The sequence below is a fragment of the Odocoileus virginianus genome, chromosome 26, assembly GCF_023699985.2.
Source record: "Odocoileus virginianus isolate 20LAN1187 ecotype Illinois chromosome 26, Ovbor_1.2, whole genome shotgun sequence".
NCBI classification, from domain to species: domain Eukaryota; kingdom Metazoa; phylum Chordata; class Mammalia; order Artiodactyla; family Cervidae; genus Odocoileus; species Odocoileus virginianus.
The window spans coordinates 40,133,027-40,153,383 of NC_069699.1; the positions used below are offsets into that span (position 1 = coordinate 40,133,027).

General features: G+C 35.3%; 1 protein-coding gene across 1 annotated transcript in view; it reads left to right on the forward strand.

Moving 5' to 3' along the window:
* The window catches only part of DENND6A (DENN domain containing 6A), a 50,829-nt gene that overhangs the window by 20,527 nt on the left and 9,945 nt on the right, over positions 1–20,357 (forward strand). Inside the window, exons 4-12 of the mRNA XM_020898901.2 lie at positions 4,179–4,291; positions 6,427–6,507; positions 7,556–7,661; positions 8,247–8,326; positions 9,401–9,463; positions 10,261–10,316; positions 12,847–12,969; positions 13,469–13,564; positions 15,565–15,659. Coding sequence (XP_020754560.1) covers positions 4,179–4,291; positions 6,427–6,507; positions 7,556–7,661; positions 8,247–8,326; positions 9,401–9,463; positions 10,261–10,316; positions 12,847–12,969; positions 13,469–13,564; positions 15,565–15,659 — 813 coding nt within the window. The remainder of the gene's footprint in view (positions 1–4,178; positions 4,292–6,426; positions 6,508–7,555; positions 7,662–8,246; positions 8,327–9,400; positions 9,464–10,260; positions 10,317–12,846; positions 12,970–13,468; positions 13,565–15,564; positions 15,660–20,357) is intronic.

The following is a 20,357-nucleotide window of genomic DNA, read 5'->3' on the forward strand; positions in this document are numbered from 1 at the left end:
CTTTTTAGAAGGATTTTTGTTTTTTGAGAGAGAAGAGAAACTTTTGATTTGCTCCAGTTGGCAGTGAAGTAGCATAAAAAAAAGATTTATGAGATACAGTTCACCCTTGTAAAATGTACAATTCAGTGATTTTTAGTACAGTCACAGAGTTGTGGAACTGTTATTACCTCAGTCAGTTTTAGAAAATATTTATCACCCCCTTCATGCTCCCTTGTCCTCCTCTTCCCCTCCCCGCACCCAGCCCCAAGCAGCCACCTGTCTGCTTTCTGTCACAATGGATTTACCTATTCTGGATATTTCATATTAGTGGAAGTGGTTTTTTTTTTTTAATAAAGTTTTATTAAAGTATAAAGGAGATAGAGAAAGCTTCTGACATAGGCATCAGAAGTGGGCAGAAAGAGTACCCTGGAAGTGGTGTTTTTAAGGTCTATTTTAACTTGCAAGAATCAGTATGATATAATAATGTTCAAGAGTATCAGTTCCAGATTCAGACTTCTTAGGTTCTTCTTACTCCACCATTTAGCAGATTTATTTCTTCGGATGATTATATAATTTTTTTGTGCCTCGGATTCCTCCTGACAAAGGCGACTAACAATGGGAACTTACCTGAGAAATATGAAGACCAATTAAGTTAATGTATCTAAAATGTTCATGACAGTGCCTACCACAGAGGGAGCACTCATTGAAATTGGTGCTCAATTCATGCATTGAAAGCTGAGGGTGGGTGGAACCACTTCTGAAGCAGACAAAATAACAACAAGGTTTTGACCTGGAATTCTGTTTGATTTCGCTCCTAACAACTTAGTTGTTTGGAAAAGGATGTTGGAGGAAGGCTACAGGAACTTTCTTGGTGTAAAGAACGTCAGATTATTCGTTGTTTTCGAGGCTAGTAAAGATTATGTTAGATTAAAGTAGAATTTTCCTCAGGCTTTGGGGATTTGCTGAGCAAATCTGCCATTTCCTTATTACCTGCTACTTTATCAAGGAAAGGGTTTTTGTTGTTCTTAATCAAGAAGCCATGTAAAGGTATATTTTCTTTGGAGAGCTGCCATTTAAATCTTAAAATTTGTGTAAATTCTTTATTCCTTGATTTTAATAAAGAAAAAGTAATTTCCATTTACTTTTTCCTGTTTTTTGTTAATAATCAGAAAGCGTTGGTGCACGTTGCATGACTTTTAGATCTTTTTGGATCTTTATAGGTCTTTCATTTTCTTAGTGAATATATTGGGTAAGATGCTTGGTATTCACTAGAATCATAATTGGTTGTGGAGTTTTATTTTAGAATTATTGAATATAACTGCCGAAAGTGACTTTTGAGATCATGTTATGATGCCTCTTACTTTTGTTGACAAGTCACTTAGGCTAAGTAACCTGTAGAAGGCTAATTACTGATGGACCTGGGACTAGCTCCCTTGATCTTGGCTCCTTTTTCCTCAGATTGTAACTTTTCCCTCACGTTCACAGTCATAGTTAACCATCGTTCATGTGTAATCATGATATTACTTATGTAGGGGTTCACTCTATTATTAAAAATAGGCAAACTGGATGGGTCATACTAACAAGGTAGATTTATTTTTGATGAGGTTGTAGGGTATCAGGATTGCCCCACCCTCCACAGTATCATTTTCTGAAAGAAACAACCTGGTTGCCAATCCGCAATGCCTCTTTTCCTGTCCCATTAATAGTGAAGTCTGGATAGAGAACAAAGGTCTGCCCAGGTAAAGAGTTGATATTCCTTTAGTAACCTTTTGTGTGTGAAGGGACAGACTTCGGAAATATGAAATGGGAACCATTTACCTCAGTTCGCAGAGACACTGGCTAAAGCCTTTGTGGCTAACGCCTTTGTGACCTGGTGATCTAGCTTCCTGACCAATTCTGCACAATTTGCAGGTACAGCTGGTCACTGGAAAATTCTTACAGCATGCCCATGATTTGGGAATGGAGCTGGGTGGGTAGGCCTGTGGGAACTTCATTACTTTATTTCCATAAAGCTCAGCATCCCTTCAGAACCTATACTTCTCTCTTAAAATCCATTGCATTTTCTCTGCTATATCTTGCTAAGTGTCTCAGAGAAATTAGAATGTACTTCTCATTGGATCTTTCTATCTTCTAAAGAGAAAAACTGAACTGTCTGTGTATAAATCTGTTGGACTAAAACAGTGCTAGGAGTATTTTCCATTATTTCCGGTCTCATGTGTTTTCCTTATTTTAAACCATCAGCTGTAACAAGTAAAAAAACTGAATTGACTCACTCTCCAGTCCTCTTTGTTTCTTCCCTTCTCCACCAAAGAAATACTAGTTTCTGTAATTACATGTAGCTGTATAAACTGAGTTGCTTTTTAAAACACTTAAACGTAATATAAAGTTGGGTTTCCCTGATAGCTCAGTTGGTAAAGAATCTGCCTGCAATGCAGAGACCCTGGTTTGATTCCTAGGTTGGGAAGATCTGCTGGAGAAGGGATCAGCTACCCACTCCAGTATTCTTGAGCTTCCCTTGTAGCTCAGCTGGTAAAGAATCTGCCCGCAATGCGAAGAATCTGCCTGCAACGCAGGAGATGTGGGTTCGATCCCTGGGTTGGGAGGATTCCCTGGAGAAGGAAAGGCTATCCACTCCAGTATTCTGGCCTGGAGAATTGCAGAGAGTCGGCCATGACTGAGCAACTTTCACTTTCCCTTCTTTTTTGAGAACTTCATGTGCTAAAGAAATAGAAGTACTTCTGTGTGTAATGCTAATATACTAATGATAGAAGTACTTCTGTGTGTAATAATAGTAAGAAACTCTTGAGCAGATTCTGTATTTAATATAATCTTATTAGTTCTAAATACAGTAACTAGGAAGAATCTGAGTGACAAACTACTTATTGTGTCTTTTACTTTTTAGAGCATTTACAGTTTTTTGTAATTATTGCCTGACAAGGTAATGTTTTAAGAGGTTTGCTAAAATGATTAAAGTTTTAAAGCTTTATTTATAATTGAAATGATTTAAATGGGAAGTCTTTTACTTGAACCTTCCTGGGTCTGCTATGTCCTTTTTTTTTTTTTTTTTTTTAACTCTCATTGTGAAATATGAAACTCACACAAGGCCAAGACATAGAACTTTGCCAGTACCACAGAAGTTGTCTCATGTCCCTTCCCAAACACTATTTCCTTCCCCCTCTCCTAAGGTAACCACTATCCTTGATTCTTTTTTTCTTTTTATTAAAACATTGTAATGTAATTTTAATAGTTTATACTCTGTTTACAGTTATTGCAAAATATTGACTGTATTCCCTTTAATGTACAATAATCATTATAGCCTCTCTCACATCCAGTAGTTTATATCCCCCACCTTCCCACTCCCTCTATCCCCCCCTCACCCCCCAACTGGTAACCAGCCATTAGTTCTCTGTATCTTCAAGTCTGCTTTATTTTGTTAGTTTTGCTTACAGTTTGTTTTCTTTTTTTCCCTTCACATAGAAATGATATCACACAGTGTATGTCTTTCTGTCTGACTTATTTCACTCAGCATAAAGCCCTCCAAGTCCATCCATGTTGCTGCAAATGGCAACTCATTCTTTTTTTCTGGCTAATATTCTATTGTGTATCTATGTGTGTGTGTGTGACATCATCTTTATCTGTTCATCTGTTGATGGACACTTAGATTGCATCCATACCTTAGCATGTAAATAATGCTGCTCTGCATACCGGGATGCATGTAGCTTTGCAAATCACTACACTGATTCTTACAATGTTAAGTTTCTTGCTTTTCCTTATAGTTTTATCATCCAACTGTACATTCTTAAACACTACAGTTTGCCTGCTTTAAAAAAAAACTATATAAATAGATTTGAACAATTTGTGTCCTTTTGTATTTAGTTTCTTTTGCCCATTATTATGTTTGTGAGTCAACATTACATGCACACAGTTTTCAAAAAGTTTTAATTACATGGAGAAAGCAGAATAGGAAAAACAATAGAGGGACATAAGATGTTTGTCTTACTAATGACTTTGCCTCTAACTAGAAAAGATGGCTTTGAGCAAATCACGGAAACTGTCAGGGTCTCCTTTTTCTTCTCTAAAACATGATAGAATGGGTTTCAATAATTGATAGGACCTCTTTAGCTCTAAAATATAGTGAAACTGAATAACTGATGTTATACTGTGCTGTCCTTAATTTCTTTCATTTTTGTTTTCATTAGGTTGTCTTGGAGATACCCAGTTTTGTTTTAGATTTCGACAGTCTTCTGGGAGGAGGGTGTCACTGCATTGTCTTCTGGATCAATTTGACAAAGATTTACCAGTTTACTTAAAGGTTGGAAAAGTAGTCATAGAATAATGTCCATGTGAGAGGAAACTTTAGAACTGAGTTACCGATTACAGCATTCAGAAATACTATGCTTTTGTTTTCTTACTGTATTATACTGCTGGATTTCCTGAGTCTAATTCATTGGGATTTAGTACGTGAGTGAAAGAGAGTTTTTAAAGTTATTGTTCTTAAAACATAACACCATTGTGAATAATAGAAATTAGAATGTTGATTTTAGAATTTTCTTTCACTTGTTAATAGCTTTTTGTTTAGACGTGGAAGCAGGGTGAATATCACCCAGAGTTAAAGATTCCCTATGGTAATCCCTGCCGGCTTTACAGTACAATTATAGTTGTCTCTTTTTGATTTTTAAATGAGCTTTGGTTTACAGTTATTGTCTGCTAAAAACAATGTTAATAATTCAGGTGATTCCAGAGTGTAGAATTTCTGTTTGGTGCAGTGGTTCACACTTTAACTGCATGAAGAATCATTCTATCTGGATGTCCTACTAGCACAGCCAGTAAGAACTTGACATCTTTTCCCTCAAATAAATATTTACAGCTTACCTTCCGTGTTCTACCAATGACCCTAATCTTCTTCCAGTAAGCAAAGCCTTTAAAAAAAAGTCTTTAAAATCCTTTGAAATGTCTCTTACAGCCATCTCATCCTTTCCATGACCTTGGCTATCACTACTAACATATTCTTTCAGCTGCTGATAGCTTTTTTATGTTCTTGGCATTGTATCAATAAGCGCATATTATCTTACTAATGAGATTCCCAGCTGGCTCAGAGGTAAAGAATCCACCTGCCAATGCAGAAGACAGTTTGATCCCCAGGTCAGGAACATCTCCTAGGTGAGGAAGTGGCAACTCACTCCAGTATTTTTGCTGGGACAATCCCATGTACAGAGCAGCAGGGGACGCTGCAGTCCATGGGGTCACAGAGTCACTGAACACGCACATCTTATTAATCCTCCCTATATTGTTCTGAGAGAGTTCCTTTGGCAAACTTGAGGGCTACTGAGGATTACAAAATTTGCCCAAAGACACCCGTCTCTTCTCTTTTTCAGTGCAATATATTTTATACAGTGTTCCTAGCTAAAGTGTACATAATATATTACATAAAACAAATCTAAAATGATTACCTATTGCCTAATGAATAAAGAGCTAATGATAGTATTGTTTCCTGGTTCTCACTTTATAGGCCTTCCAAGATAAAACTTTATCTTTTGAATTTCCAGCTTAATCTTCTTTCTATACATGTGTAATATTTTAGCTAAATTGAACTATAGCTTTTCCCTGAGGTAGCTTGTATTTTTTTGTCATTCAAAAACATCTGCCTCTGTGAAACCTTTAATGATGACCATAGACAGGTAATCTCTTCCCCCTTGGCAGAGGGGAAAAACTACTTTGTGCTTTTTTCATGGTACCTGCCCTCCTTTTACGTAAGAGTCATTTTGGTACTTTTCTTCTCTCTCTTAGTTTGTGATCTTCTTAAGGAACTATGTCTTAGGCATCATTTTATCTCCTCTAACACAATGCCTTATTCAAAGTAGGTGGTCAATAATATTTGTTTAGAGAATAACAAGGAACTGGACCAGAGTTTATTCCATTAGGATATAAAAACTTTGCAAGTTTCTTTGGAATGTAATTGCCTTTCAAATTATATGTTGATAAACATTCCAGTGTTTCATTATTATTGGGTGAAAAATATAACAGTGTATATAAGATTCAGATTAGCGTTTAATTCCTTTTAATTTTTCTCTTGAAATTTTGTATTAGAATACCTCAAAAACTAGGCAGATTTTTAAAACATTAAGTGTACCACTGGGGAAAGCAGAATTTGATTATTTTCAACTCCGTTAACTACCACAGATATAAATAAAGAATATAAACATTAAGTTGTAGAAGATAAATCTGTATGTTAGCTTTGTACGTTAAGCTATAATTATTTCATCTTTGGGCAAGTTAGCAGGTTTCTATCTGTCAGTTATTACCATGATTGTTGTTTACATTGGTGGAAAAGTATAACTAGCTTCTTGTGTATACCTCATATCTCAATTTGAGTTCATAAAGGAACTTGCCATTAATAGTAAAGAGTTGATATATATGTATGTTTTTAATTTGTCACTTCTTTCATAGAAAGATCCTGCCTATTTTTATGGATATGTGTATTTTCGACAAGTTCGGGATAAAACTCTAAAAAGAGGCTATTTTCAGAAGGTAATTTTCATATATATTAGTGGAAACATTTTTATATCATAGTCAGAAGAATAGAAATTATTAGAATGAACAGTCTTTAAAGTTTCATATTTCATCTTTAAACATACTGGAATTTATATTTTATCTTTTTTTTTGATTGTAGACATCTGCCCTTAAATTTTTAACTGCTATTGAATTTTGCCTTTCTGCTATCTGTGTGCTAGATTCCTGACAGTAAGTTACAGTTACTGTATGAAACTGTCAAAACTCAGAAGAATCTGTTTAATTTTCACATTTTAGAGTAAGGGGAAGAATGAACAGATTGTGATATAGTTACAACGAATAAAAGTCTGCAGTATGTTTTTTCGAAGAGCCACTAAATATACTTGACCAACCTCTTAGGCATTACTGCTCCCACTCTAAATGTATAATTTTGTTGTTTCTATATATATATATCAGTTAGTTCCAGTTTGATCCCAGCCTACCGAGACACACTGTTACCTACTGGAACTAGAACATGCCCTGGCCATGTATTGATGCTTGATGGAAAGGTGAAAAGTAATTTTCAAGAAAAATAGATTTTTAAAAAAATCAACATAATCTATATCTGAAGTGATCACAGAATATGAAGTGACAATTTTTAAGAATGTGGCTAAAGCCATTGAACCCTAAAATATAACAGTCATAGGTTTTAGTTTGAAAAAGCATCATCATTTGCATTTTCTTTATTAGGAAGAGTTTATCTGGCAAATTCCTGATATTGCTTTCCTGACAAAAATAGTAGCTAGGCTTTGAAATTATCCATGATATTGATTTGTTTATAGGAAATTATTTTTCCTGGAGAGCAGAAAAATCTGTGACTATGTGTTTATGTAGTAATAAGGTTAAACTTCAGTGTTCTGCCACTCTAGTTTTATATTCCTTTTAACTATCTACTGTCAAAGCCTTTTTATTTTAAAATCCACACTTTTTGCTGAATTTGGCTTATTAGTAATTGATTACATAAGAAATTACAAACTTAAATTATAGTCATAGGGAAATTAAACGTACTGTTTTTTTCCCCTTCCAGTCCTTGGTTTTGATCAGCAAGCTACCTTATATTCATTTTTTTCACACTGTGCTCAAGCAGATAGCACCAGAATATTTTGAGAAGAATGAACCTTATTTGGAAGCAGGTAAGTTAAATATTGAATGAGTTATGTTCCTCTATAAAGGAGTTTTAAAATTTTTACTGGAAATGAGTGAAAAAAAATCAGTTAAGAATTTTGAGGGCTATGTGATGGAGAGATGTCAAACTATGCTTCTGGCATATTTACCTACAAACAACAAAGACGCTATCTTTTATTATCTCCTTTTGAAATACAGATGATGCTTATTTTTTGGATAATAAACAAATACTGAGTTGCCAATTCTGATACTTAGAGTATTATTAAACAGGAAACCCTATGTCACTTGATACAGAAAGAAGACTTCTGCTAGGTTGTGTGCTTTTGTAGCTGATTTTAGTAGTAATACATAAGAAAACTTCTTTTAAAACCTTTTAGTGTCAAAGCATTTGTTAGCCAATTTATATCCTAGAACGTTGGTGTGTATCTTGTGAAATATGTTATTTCAGTACTTTTGCCATTTATCTTCCATCCTTCCCAGTGTATTTTTTCTGCCGTATAGAGAGCAAAGAGTGGAGTTCTAATTTCTAATATTTCATTTTTAATATTTTAGTATTTCCACTTATACTAAAGAATATTTTACTATATTTTCAGCTTGTAATGATGTTGATCGATGGCCTGCACCAGTGCCAGGGAAAACATTATACCTGCCTATTATGGGGGTAGTCATGAAGGTAATGATAGCCTGCATTTCATTTGTCTTTTTTTTTAAAGAACTGTAGGAAGTTGACACATGCATTTTGCTTTTTAACTTCCTAATAACATTCAGTCCTATTGCTGCTTTCACTTCTTTGTCATTGATGTAAGGAACTGCAGAGATACCACAGTTTATCCTGCTGCACAAAACTGTCACACAACTCCGAAGCTCACTAGTCCTGTCTTCATCCTGTCGAGTGTGAGGATGGTAGTGTTATTCTGATGTAATACTTGTGAATGTGAATGCCACCTCCTAGAATTGTACAGCTTCCTGGTCCTCCAGAGATGGATGGTATCGCAGAGCACTTGTAGAATTGAGTATGAGTTAGTAAAATTTAAAAGAAATTAGGAAAGCCATTGATTCTCAGTCTTATGAAATCTTTTTCATGTGTAATTTCAGGCTAACATGTCTCTGGGTATTGTTCTCTATGAAGCTGTGTGTTTTTTGTTTTTAATATAATGAATTAACATTTTGTTCTCAAGGTTTGTGTAAATGTGCTGTAAGTGCTTTTGCAGTTCATTTTCAAGTTGGACTTATTTTTGGCAATGTTCTCTCTTTAAATGTCCTCATTTCTGTACAATTTCTGTTCTTTTTTTCTCCCCCTCCTAAATAATCAAAAGTTGCTCTTGGCTGAGAGTTCTCATGGTTCCCTGTGAGATATATCCCGTAGTTTGGCAAGCTGGAGAGGGTGTGTTTGGGTGTGTGTATATTCATGAAGCAAAGACTGGAGCAATGAGCAGGAAGCGGTACGTAGTTGATGTTCTTTTCTGTCTTTCAGCACGTTTGCTTCTCAGTGGGTTAGTGATTTCTGTGTGTGGGAATGTGGAGACCTTGGTTCACTTACCTTCTGCTGTGACTGAAAATATATACAACTTTTATTTTGAATCTGACATAAGTGTTTTGTTTTCATGGCTTTTTAGGCATTGCTGAGCATACCTTCCAGCTACAGGATAGACTGAGTGCTTCTGATCCCTCCTTGTAGTGGCACTACAAATTACTGTATAAAAAAAGGTCATTCTTTTGTAGCCAGAGTTATTTTCTTCTCTTTCAGGTTCGGATTCCCACATGTCACGACAAGCCTGGGACAACTCAAATAGTGCAGTTAACTCAGCAGGTAGTATGGTACTGTGGTAGAATAATCCAGCATATATAGTCTCTTTAGCAGAAATTTTCAACTAGCAAATTTAGAATTTCTTAGATTTATGTTACATTTCTGAATATCACTGAAATATCCCATTAAATAATTTTTAATGAATTGATAAGAAACTTCCTAATGTTGCTCCGAATTTTGTTGTTGTTCTTTCTCTGGTAGACACTGGAGAACTCAGAATTTTTATACTGTAATTGTGAAGACAAGGAAAAAACTATCATTTGAAAAAGATTAAACAAGGTTTGATTCTAACAAAATCTCTAATCTTAGAAGAATGGTCAGCAGACTTCTGTTTTGAGGAAACTTAATCAAAAGGATTCTGTAGTTATGATTGCCTTTCATTTTCCCCACAGTTACATTTGTTTGTGGGTGAGGATGAATTTTTCATTTGAAATTATTTAACTGGTATATTAGCACTCCCATTGTTCTTTGAATTAAATAAAAATGGAGAGCAATAGGAAAACTAATTTTGCCTGTTGTATATATCAACTAGTATTATGGAAGTATTTCATACAGTTGAGAATTAATCTGACATCTGACTACTGGATTAATGCTTTATCTGTGGAATCTGTGTCATTCTTGACCTTCTGCTGTGTTAGGGGAGACTGATGACACCCATTCTCTTTGTGGCTGCTTCTGGAGGAAGAGAATCCTAAAAGACAGAGAGGGCAACATGGCTTACTGATCATGAGTCAGATTTTAAAAACCAGTTTCTATAAATTTCAGTGACATCTTGTCTGTTTGTTTTTTTTATCTCTTAGGGAGATGCTCATATATCTGTTATTTTACCTACTGTTCATGAAGTGGATCTTTTCAGGTAAAGAATAAAAAATTTTGTTAACTTCCTTGTCTCATTTGCTTTATGATATTGTTATTAATTTCTTTAGAAAATGAATGTTCCTATATCAAATGTGGGAAAAATTGGAAAAAAACAGTCATTATGTTTCACATGTTGTAAATCAATGATTCATTCCTGACCGCACATCATTTGCTTTGACTCCTAGGAAAATTTGTATATGGACAGAGTATTACATAGTAGAAACAAATTATTTTTTTGTTTGGTTGGGTGTGAGAATGGTAAATGATATTTTTTTCCCAGGGATGGCTTTTTTGGGGGACTTGCAGGTGGATTGGGAGCATAAAACATGATTCTCCAGAATGGGAATATAAAAGTGGTACTAAAGAAAGATTTTAGCATTTTAGACATTTAGCTCTGTCATTTCCCTACAGAGCCCTCACTATAGTAATTAACACTGCAGTTAATTTAATGCATATCACCAGTGTCTATTAGAGGTTTCCTCTCTTGAATATTTAATACTTATCTCCCTCTCAATAAAAACTACTTTGTATAACAGGTATTACTAGTACAATACAGAGCTTTCAGAGAGTGCTTCATCTTGTAACTTTACTTCTTATCTGTTTGTGCCCTTACTAATAACATACTGAGGGCAGGAGGAGAGGGACGACAGAGGATGAGATGGTTGGATGGCATCACCGACTCAATGGACATGGGTTTGGGTGGACTCTGGGAGTTGGTGATGGACAGGGAGGCCTGGTGTGCTGCGGTTCATGGGGTTGCAAAGAGTTGGACACAACTGAGCGACTGAACTGAATAACATATTACTGTACTTCAGAGAAGAACTAGTTTGCAACTTTGATGCCTTAAGGGCATCCCATGATTACAGTCAGTTGGTCAGATGTTTTTCATATAGGTCTTTTCCATTTTTCCTTTTTTATTTTAAAATTTTATATATATATATTGTGATATATATATAAATTATTTAAAATTATATATAATTATATACATTATATGTTTTAAAAATTTATAAATTTTATATATTCCACTTTTCTGGAAGCTCATGATTATTTCAAAATTTTATGTATTTATATAAAATTTATACACCTATATAAAATTTGGAAACAATCACAAATTTACAGGAAAGTGGTAAGTACAGTACAGAAAACTTTTTCTTCATAGAACCAATTTATAGCAGTTGGAGACCTGATGCCCCGATCTTCCCTTAATACTTTAGTGTCTATTTTCTACAAATAAGGACTCAGTGCAGCCATAAATATTGGGAAATTAATAATGATAATACCATCTCCTACTAAGATCACATTCAAATGTCACCAGTTGTCGCAATAATATCTAGTTCAGAGTTGTCTGCTGCATTCAGTTGTCATGTGTTTTCAGTTTCTTAGTCTGGAACATTTCCTCAGTCTTCCTTTCATGCCCTGACATTCTTGTGGATTACAGGACCGTTCTTTTATAGGAAATCCCTCAGCTTAGGTTTGTCTGGGGTTTACCTGTGATTATTTTTAGGCTCTCTGTCTTTGGTCAGGAAATAACCAAAGCTTGCCTTGTTACTGATAATGCTTACTTTGATCAGTTCATTAGTTTGGTGTTCTCCAGCCTTCTCCATCAATAAGTTTTTCTTTTTCCTTTTGTATTGTTTTTATTTTTGTGGGGTTTTTTTTTTGCCTTTCCTTCACATATCTTTTCTTGCCTTTGAGTAGTTAAAATTAACTTTCCCCAACTTCCAGCTCACAAATTTGTTTTGTATTTTTGTACTTAAAAGGTACTTGTGTTTTTTTTCTTTCTTTTTCTTTCTTTTGTGTATATGCTTTCAACTAGGTACATCAGTTGTGATTTTTATAAATAGATAAGTAGTTTTCCTCTAATCTACTAGGAAAAATTTTGACCCAGCTAGGAGGAAATTGCTAAATTAGTAAAAGTTACTAGACGTAACTTAGGCTAGGTAATGTACCAGAGTTTTGTTCCTACATGCTTCTATCTAATTCCAGGGCTACTGTAAAAATGTGCAGCATTTCTGTAGGGAGAGGATCTTCCTAGGAAATCATTCTGTTATTTGGCGCTAGAACCCCACTCCATTGTGATTTCTTTTCATCTGTCCTTTAATGTTGTAAGCATTGACATTGAAATTAAGTGCATCTAGTTAACATCCTTTAGAAAATTAATTTTTTCTTGTTTCCTTCAACATACTTAAATTCAAATGTAACAAAGCAATATTAATAAACTAGATATACCATATGGTATAGTAATTTAATAATTATCTTGTATGCTTTTATTGTTAGCCATTCTATGTGTCAGTATATTACATTTAATTTTGTAAAAATTGAAATAAAATCACTATATATTTTATGTGGATAAAAGGAACTTATATTTCTATGCATCACCATATTCTGTGTAAATAGATTTGTATATCAGTTCAAGGTATTCATAGCTATAAGAGTTGTATCAATATGAAGTTTTTAGAATCACTATATAGGAACTTAAACCCTGGATGGATAAGTAAGACTGTCTCTTCTGTGTAAACACATTCCAGGTGTTTCTGCCCAGTTTTCCTTCATAGTCAGATGCTTTGGGAGCTGGTGCTGTTGGGTGAGCCCCTCGTGGTCATGGCACCGTCACCATCAGAGTCTTCAGAGACTGTTTTGGCACTTGTTAAGTGAGTATATTTGGTTCCTGATGGTGATAGTTACAACACTTTACCATCTGTGATTGTTTGCATCGATCTACACAATAACCTATGAGAAGGTAGTACTCATTATAGCACCATTTATTGATGAGAAAATTAATTCAGGCTCCATTAAGGCTGGAACCATGTTTTGTTTTGTTTTGTTTTCTGAATAATAGGCACGCTTATTCACTCACGTAAAGTTAGCACCTGATATCAGTAGTGCGAATGTTCAGTGTCTAGTAAAAGGCATGTAGTTAGTGAATAACAGAGTCAGAATTTCACCCCAACTTCTCTTAAATCCAATGTGTTTTCTGTATTTTAGCCACTGGGTAATTACATATCACCATTTGTCCTGAAACAAGCTTATCATTTATTGAAACAGATAAGTGATCTCACTGGGGTAAACTCTGTGCGCAGAGGTTTTATAGTTACTGTGTAGGGCCTGTAATTTCTGTCCTTTGTTTCACATGTGTTTCTTGCTCCACAGCTGTATTTCTCCATTAAAGTACTTCAGTGATTTCCGACCTTATTTCACTATTCATGATAGTGAATTCAGAGAATATACTACTCGTACTCAAGCCCCGTGAGTAAACAAGATAACTTCTGTTGACCAAATATTAACCTTTACAACCAAGGTATTTAGAATTATTTTTGGTAATAATTTAAAAGTTTAGATTTTGAACTTATTGCCAGATTGATTTTGTAAAGGTACTTTTGAGGAGCAGCTGGTAATAATTTCACATTTCAAGAGTCAGTATCTTCTTTTCTGTAAATGATCTGCTTTACCGGTGGAAGCCATAATTGTCATTAATAGCTAGCTACCCAACTATGCTTTTAGTTCTATCTTTGTTCTTTACTTCACGACCTCTTACAGCATCAGTTATCTTTTCTTGCTCTGTAACTTCCTCTTTCTTCCCCTTCCTCATTAAATCACCATGCAAACATATAAAAATTCTTCTCAGTCTATAAAAGGGGAAAAAAATATCTTACCTTTCCCTCTTAGCCCTTGCTCTATTGCTCACCTTTTTTTCATAGCCTAGTTTCTAGAATAACAATAAAAATTTCCATTTACTGCCTCCACTTCTTGGTTTCCTAGCTGCTTCTCAGTTCATTGCAAGTTGATTTCTCCGTCTCTGCTGAAGTTAAGAAGGCCCTTCTCACTGCCTTGAACCTGTGGACACATTATTGCCTTGTGTTTTCCTGCTTTCCCTTTCCTGGTGACATTCAATCCACTGATCTTGAAAGCACTTTCATCTCTGATGCCCTCTCACCTGACTGTCTGCTGGTGTGCTGTCGTCTCTGCAGACGGCTCGTCCTCTGCCAGCCCCTTAAAAGTTGGTGTTCTCCAGTGTTGTGTTCTGGGTTCTGATTTCAGACCGAGAATTCTTCCTGAACAGTCTTATCTGTACCCACAGTCTGCTAACACCTGCATAATGATGACTGAAAGTTATCTTCCTAGTTCAGATCTTTGCGAGGTCTCGACCTCTATCCAGGTTTTTGTTTTTGTTGTTTTTTATTGTGTTGCCACCTGGACATCTTACTGGCGCCCAAAACTAAACATGTTCAGACTGATATCTTTTTTTCCTCCTCATTTTCTCCCTAGTTCCATGCCTCTTCCTGTTTTCAGGAATGGTACTTCTTTTTACTTAGTTATCAAAAACCTGAGTTGTCATAAATTTCTCCTTTTTAATATGCTCCACATAAAGTTTACCCAAATTCTGCCAGTTCAGCATCCTAAAATATCTGTCATAAATTTGTTATCTTTTTCCAAAACTCTTTTCCTAGTCTTACTATTTCTAGTCTTTTTCATATCTGCTGTTTCTTTTTCCCAAACTTCTTCCCCTTTTTGTAGAGCATCTTCCAAATCCCCCAACCAAGTGATCTTTCTACTAAGTACATTTTTATTTATGCAACATTCCTCTACTTGGTTCTCTAGTAGCTTCTGATTGCCTATAAGATAACATCTAAATTTCCTAGCATATAAAGTTGGTACTTGATGATTGGACTAGTATCTGCCTATCTGTTTTCATTTCGAACTGTTCACGCTTCCAGCTTTGTGCTTTAAGAATGCTGAACTATATGTAGTTTTACAAATAGACCATGATCTCACTTCATGGCTTTGCACATACTATTCATTCTCATGTATCACTTTTTTTTCTTTTATACCCTTGACAAAAAATTCCTGTCATAACTTATATACTATTATATATCAACTATACTTCAAAATAAAACTCCTATTCATTTTTCATATCTCTGTACACATGTCATTGTTTTAGTAAATCTGTCCTTTAATCCCCTGGCAGGTATAGTTTCTCCTTTGTAATCTTATACATTTTATATCACCTTCACTATATTCTAATTTCTGATATTATAATTGGGTATGTATACCCTTGTTCCTGTGTGGTTTAAGAAAAGCCATGTCTTTTCATCTTTATGTACCTCATACCAAAAATAGTACCTGGCATGTAGTTGATACGTAGTACCAGTGAAGGAAAAGATTATCTATTGTTCACCCAAAATAAATAGTAAACTGATGGGACATGCGTTTTTTGGTGACTCTGGTTTTGTTCTGTTTTTATGTAGGCCCTCGGTCATCTTAGGAGTAACCAACCCTTTTTTTGCAAAAACACTCCAGCACTGGCCACACATTATTCGAATAGGAGACCTTAAACCTGCAGGTAAAGTTCTTGGTCTTCTTGTTTTAATGTGTAATGTGGATGAGCAGGTGTATTTCTTCCTGTTTGCTTTCATTGCTTGTTTACTTTTTAGTTATGTTGATGGCAAACTTCTTTGAGGCAACTGGAATAAAAGCCTTTGGAGAAGAGCATGACTTCAGTTAAAATATACAGGTTCTTATATGTGTGACCCATCATATCCTCCTCCCAAAAATGTTACATGAATTAATTATAACAAAATGAAACCTCAAACAGAAAAAGAGACTCAGATGTATGGAACAGACTTGTGGACTCTGGGAGAAGGCGAGGGTGGGATGTTTCAGGAGAACAGCATTGAAACATGTATATTATCTAGGGTGAAACGGATAACCAGCTCAGGTTGGGTACATGAGACAAGTGCTAGGGCCTGGTGCACTGGGAAGACCCAGAGGGATCGGGTGGAGAGGGAGGTGGGAGGGGGGACTGGGATGGGGAGTACATGTAAATCCATGGCTAATTCATATCAATGTATAACAAAAACTACTGTAATGATGTAAAGTAATTAGCCTCCAACTAATAAAAATTAAAAAAAGAAAAAAAATAAAATAAAATAAAATAAAATTCCACCCTTAATACTTGAAAAAAAAAAAAAATGAAACCTCAAAAATTTGAGCTACTTTATATATATTTATTAGTATAAGCCCAATTAGACAAGATTTTTCCAACACTGCTTGAATAAAACCTTAAAGAAAGTTCAAGTTACTCAGTTTAACACAAAATTCTCAACTAGGAACTGAAAACAAGAATCATACATTTTTGTGGTACTGATACTGATTAAAGAAGTGGCCACAGGTTGTGCTTTCATTGAAAAAAGACATGTAGTACCTTTCCGTGGGCTTTGCTTGTAGCTCAGTCAGTAAAGAATCTGCCTACAATGCAAGAGACTGGGGTTCGATTCCTGGGTCGGGAAGATCCCCTGGTGAAGGAAATGGCAACCCATTCCAGGATTCTTGCCTGGAGAATCCCATGGACAAAGGAGCCTGGCAGGCTACAGTCCATTGCGTAGCAAGAGTCGGACACAACTTAGAGACTAAACCAGCACCACCTTTCCATGGTACCTTTCCATTCGTGTTTAATGAATGTTTATTAAATGAGTAAATAAATCCTAACCATTGGCAATTTTGTTAACCTAAATGACAGTTTAGTGGTACCTCTGACATTTTCTCACTGGACGTTCTTGAATTTTCTACACAAATAGTTAAGATGTGAGCTATCTAAAATGTTCTTTTAATGATTTTATGATGTTACTCATAAAGACTTTTCTTTTGGTATTCATGGGTATTTTATTTAATACATTATTTATTTAGATTGTTTTATAAAATATCCTTCCTGGAATATAAATAAATCTGATAGACATATTAGAGTCAGGAAATAATGTTTTAAATCCTGTTATTTACAAATATCAGACTCAATCTTAGACTGAAATCCTTAGAAGCCTTATGAAATAGGGGAAAGGGCAAAGGACTTTACCTTGACAGTCAGATCTGTGTGACCTTAGGCAGAACAGCCCTTTAAGCCTTGGATTCTTTGTCTGCTGGGAGAATTAAACACAGTACTTGATACATGGCACTCTGAAAATGTCAATGTCATTCTCTTTTGACATTTCATTAGTGTTCCATCTGATAATTCAGAGCACAGCAGTGACCAGAGTCTTATCTATGAGAAGATATGGAAATTTGGTTTTTATCATAATTTAATCTTGATACTTTTTTATTTTAGTCCTATTAATCTAGACCATTTGATTAATTGTAACATAGTAGACTACTGTTTATTGTCCTTTTTCAATGAGAAAAGGCTATCTGTTGGGGATGTAAGTATTATTTTAGAAGCTTTTGCAAAGATCATTGGTAAAGTGGCATGAACTGATAAGTGTACTTAACTTTTTAAGAAAATTGCAAACTGTTTTCTGCAGTGGCCCACCATTTTCCATTCTTACCAACAGTGTATGAGGGTTCCTGTCTCTTCATGTCACATCCCTGCCAACATTTGATATTATCTCTTCCTTTTTTTTTCCTAGTGGGTTTGAAATGCTGGCTTTAATTTGCTTTTTCCTAGTGACTATTGATGTTGAATATCTTTCCATCTACTTATTACTCATCTGTGTATCTTATTTGTGAAATGTTGATTTAAATCTTTTGTCCATTTTAAAATTAGGTTCTTTGTCTTCTTTAGTTATAAGAGGTCTTTATGTATTTTAGACACAGGTTTTTCTCAGATACATGATTTGCAGATGTTTTCTCACAGTATTTGACTTCTCGTTTTGTTTTCTCAATGGCGTCTTTAGAAGTGCAAAATTACTTAATTTTGATGGTCTAGTTTATCAATTTTCTTTATTTCTTTTTTGAATTGACCTTTGATGTTTATCTAAGAACTTGTGCCTAGCCTAAAGTCACAAAGATTTTCTTCTGTGTTTTCTTCTAAAAATGTTATTGTGTTAGCACTTATATTTAGGAACCATTCCAAGTTCATTTTTGTGTATGATGTGGCATTCAGGGTATAACATCATCTTTTTTTTGCACATTGATATCAAGTTGTCTTAGCATCATTTGTTGAAAAGACTGTTCTTTATCCTTTGAAATGCATTGGTACCTTTTTTTGAAAATTGGCCATGAACATAAGGTTTATTCTGGGCTCTTGTTTCTGTTTCATTGATCTTATTTTTATACCAGTATGTCTTGATTACTGTAATTTTATAGTAAGTTTTGACATCAGGATATATAAATCTTCCACCTTTACTATTCTTTCTCAAAATAGTTTTGTCTCTTCTGGGTTTATTTTGGCTATTTGCATTTCCATATACATTTTAGGATAACCTTGTCAATTTCTGCCCACTGGGCAGAAAACAAAAAAGGTAACTGGAATTTTGATAGGAATATATTTGGTTACACAGGGAATATGTAATCAACTTGGGGGAGAAGTGCCATCTTAAAGATACTGAGCTTTTCAGTCCAGGAACTTAGAATGTCTCTCCGTTGTTTAGATATCCTCTAATTTTTCTCAGCAACATTTTTTAGTTTTCAATATACAGGTGTAATTATGATGTTAGATGTAGGTTTTTCATAAATGTCCTTCATCAAATTGAGGAAGTGCCTTTCTGTTCCTGCTCTACTGAGAATGAGTATAATGAATTGGTGTTAAATGTTAAATGCTTTTTCTATATCTGTGGAGATCATCATATGGCTTTTGTCCTTTATAATAAAGTATAATGAATTAATTGATTTTTTTAATGTGAAACTAACCTTACATTCCTTAAATAAATCCCATTTGGTATATATATAGTCCTTTATTATTATTATTACACATAATAATAATATTACACAGAGTGATACGTAATTACTCATAATATTACACATATTATTATTATTATTATTATACAAAGAAAAGTAAACACATTTTCCTGTTCTGTGGGTTGTCTTTTCACTCTCTTGATAGTAGCCTTTGATGCACAAAACCTTTTAAACTGGGACGAAGTTCAGCTTCTCAGTATTTTCCTTCGTTGTCTTTGGTTTTGATATCACATTCATGAAAATCCATTTATCTTTTAATTTATGAGTATTGAGTATATTTCTTGGGATATTTTTCCTTTCTGCCCATTGATCTTGAGACCAAGACCACTGCAAATTTCTCCACAAATTATAAAGCTTAACAGGTCTGCTTGGAATCCTCACTTTGAAAATTCAAGACTATCGAAGTGGATCAGTAAAACTGCAGAAAAAGTATGTTCTGTCCAATTAGCTGGGAAGGCATAGCGAAACTGAGATTTTGCTCTTCTGGGCCCAGAAGCTTGTAGCTTTATCAGAAATGTGTGTGTGTGTGTGTGTGTGTGTGTGTGTGTGTGTGGTTTTAACCGTGTGTGTGGGTTTTAACCCTGTGTGTGTGTGTGTGTGTGTGTGTGTGTGGTTTTAACCGTGTGTGTGTGTGTGTGTGTGTGTGTGTGGTTTTAACCCTGTGTGTGTGTGTGTGTGTGGTTTTAACCCTGTGTGTGTGTGTGTGTGTGTGGATTTTAACCCTGTGTGTCTGTGTGGTTTTAACCGTGTGTGTGTGTGTGTGTGTGGTTTTAACCGTGTGTGTGTGTGTGTGTGTGGTTTTAACCGTGTGTGTGTGTGTGTGTGGTTTTAACCCTGTGTGTGTGTGTGTGTGTGTGGTTTTAACCCTGTGTGTGTGTGTGTGTGTGGTTTTAACCCTGTGTGTGTGTGTGTGGTTTTAACCCTGTGTGTGTGTGTGTGTGGTTTTAACCCTGTGTGTGTGTGTGTGGTTTTAACCCTGTGTGTGTGTGTGGTTTTAACCCTGTGTGTGTGGTTTTAACCGTGTGTGTGTGTGTGTGTGGTTTGTGTGTGTGTGTGTGTGTGTGTGTGTGGTTTTAACCGTGTGTGTGTGTGTGTGTGTGTGGTTTTAATGTGTGTGTGTGTGTGTGTGTGGTTTTAACCCTGTGTGTGTGTGTGTGTGTGTGTGGTTTTAACCCTGTGTGTGTGTGTGTGTGGTTTTAACCCTGTGTGTGTGTGTGTGTGTGTGGTTTTAACCCTGTGTGTGTGTGTGTGTGTGTGTGGTTTTAACCCTGTGTGTGTGGTTTTAACCATGTGTGTGTGTGTGTGTGTGGTTTTAACCGTGTGTGTGTGTGTGTGTGTGTGTGTGTGTGTGGTTTTAACCGTGTGTGTGTGTGTG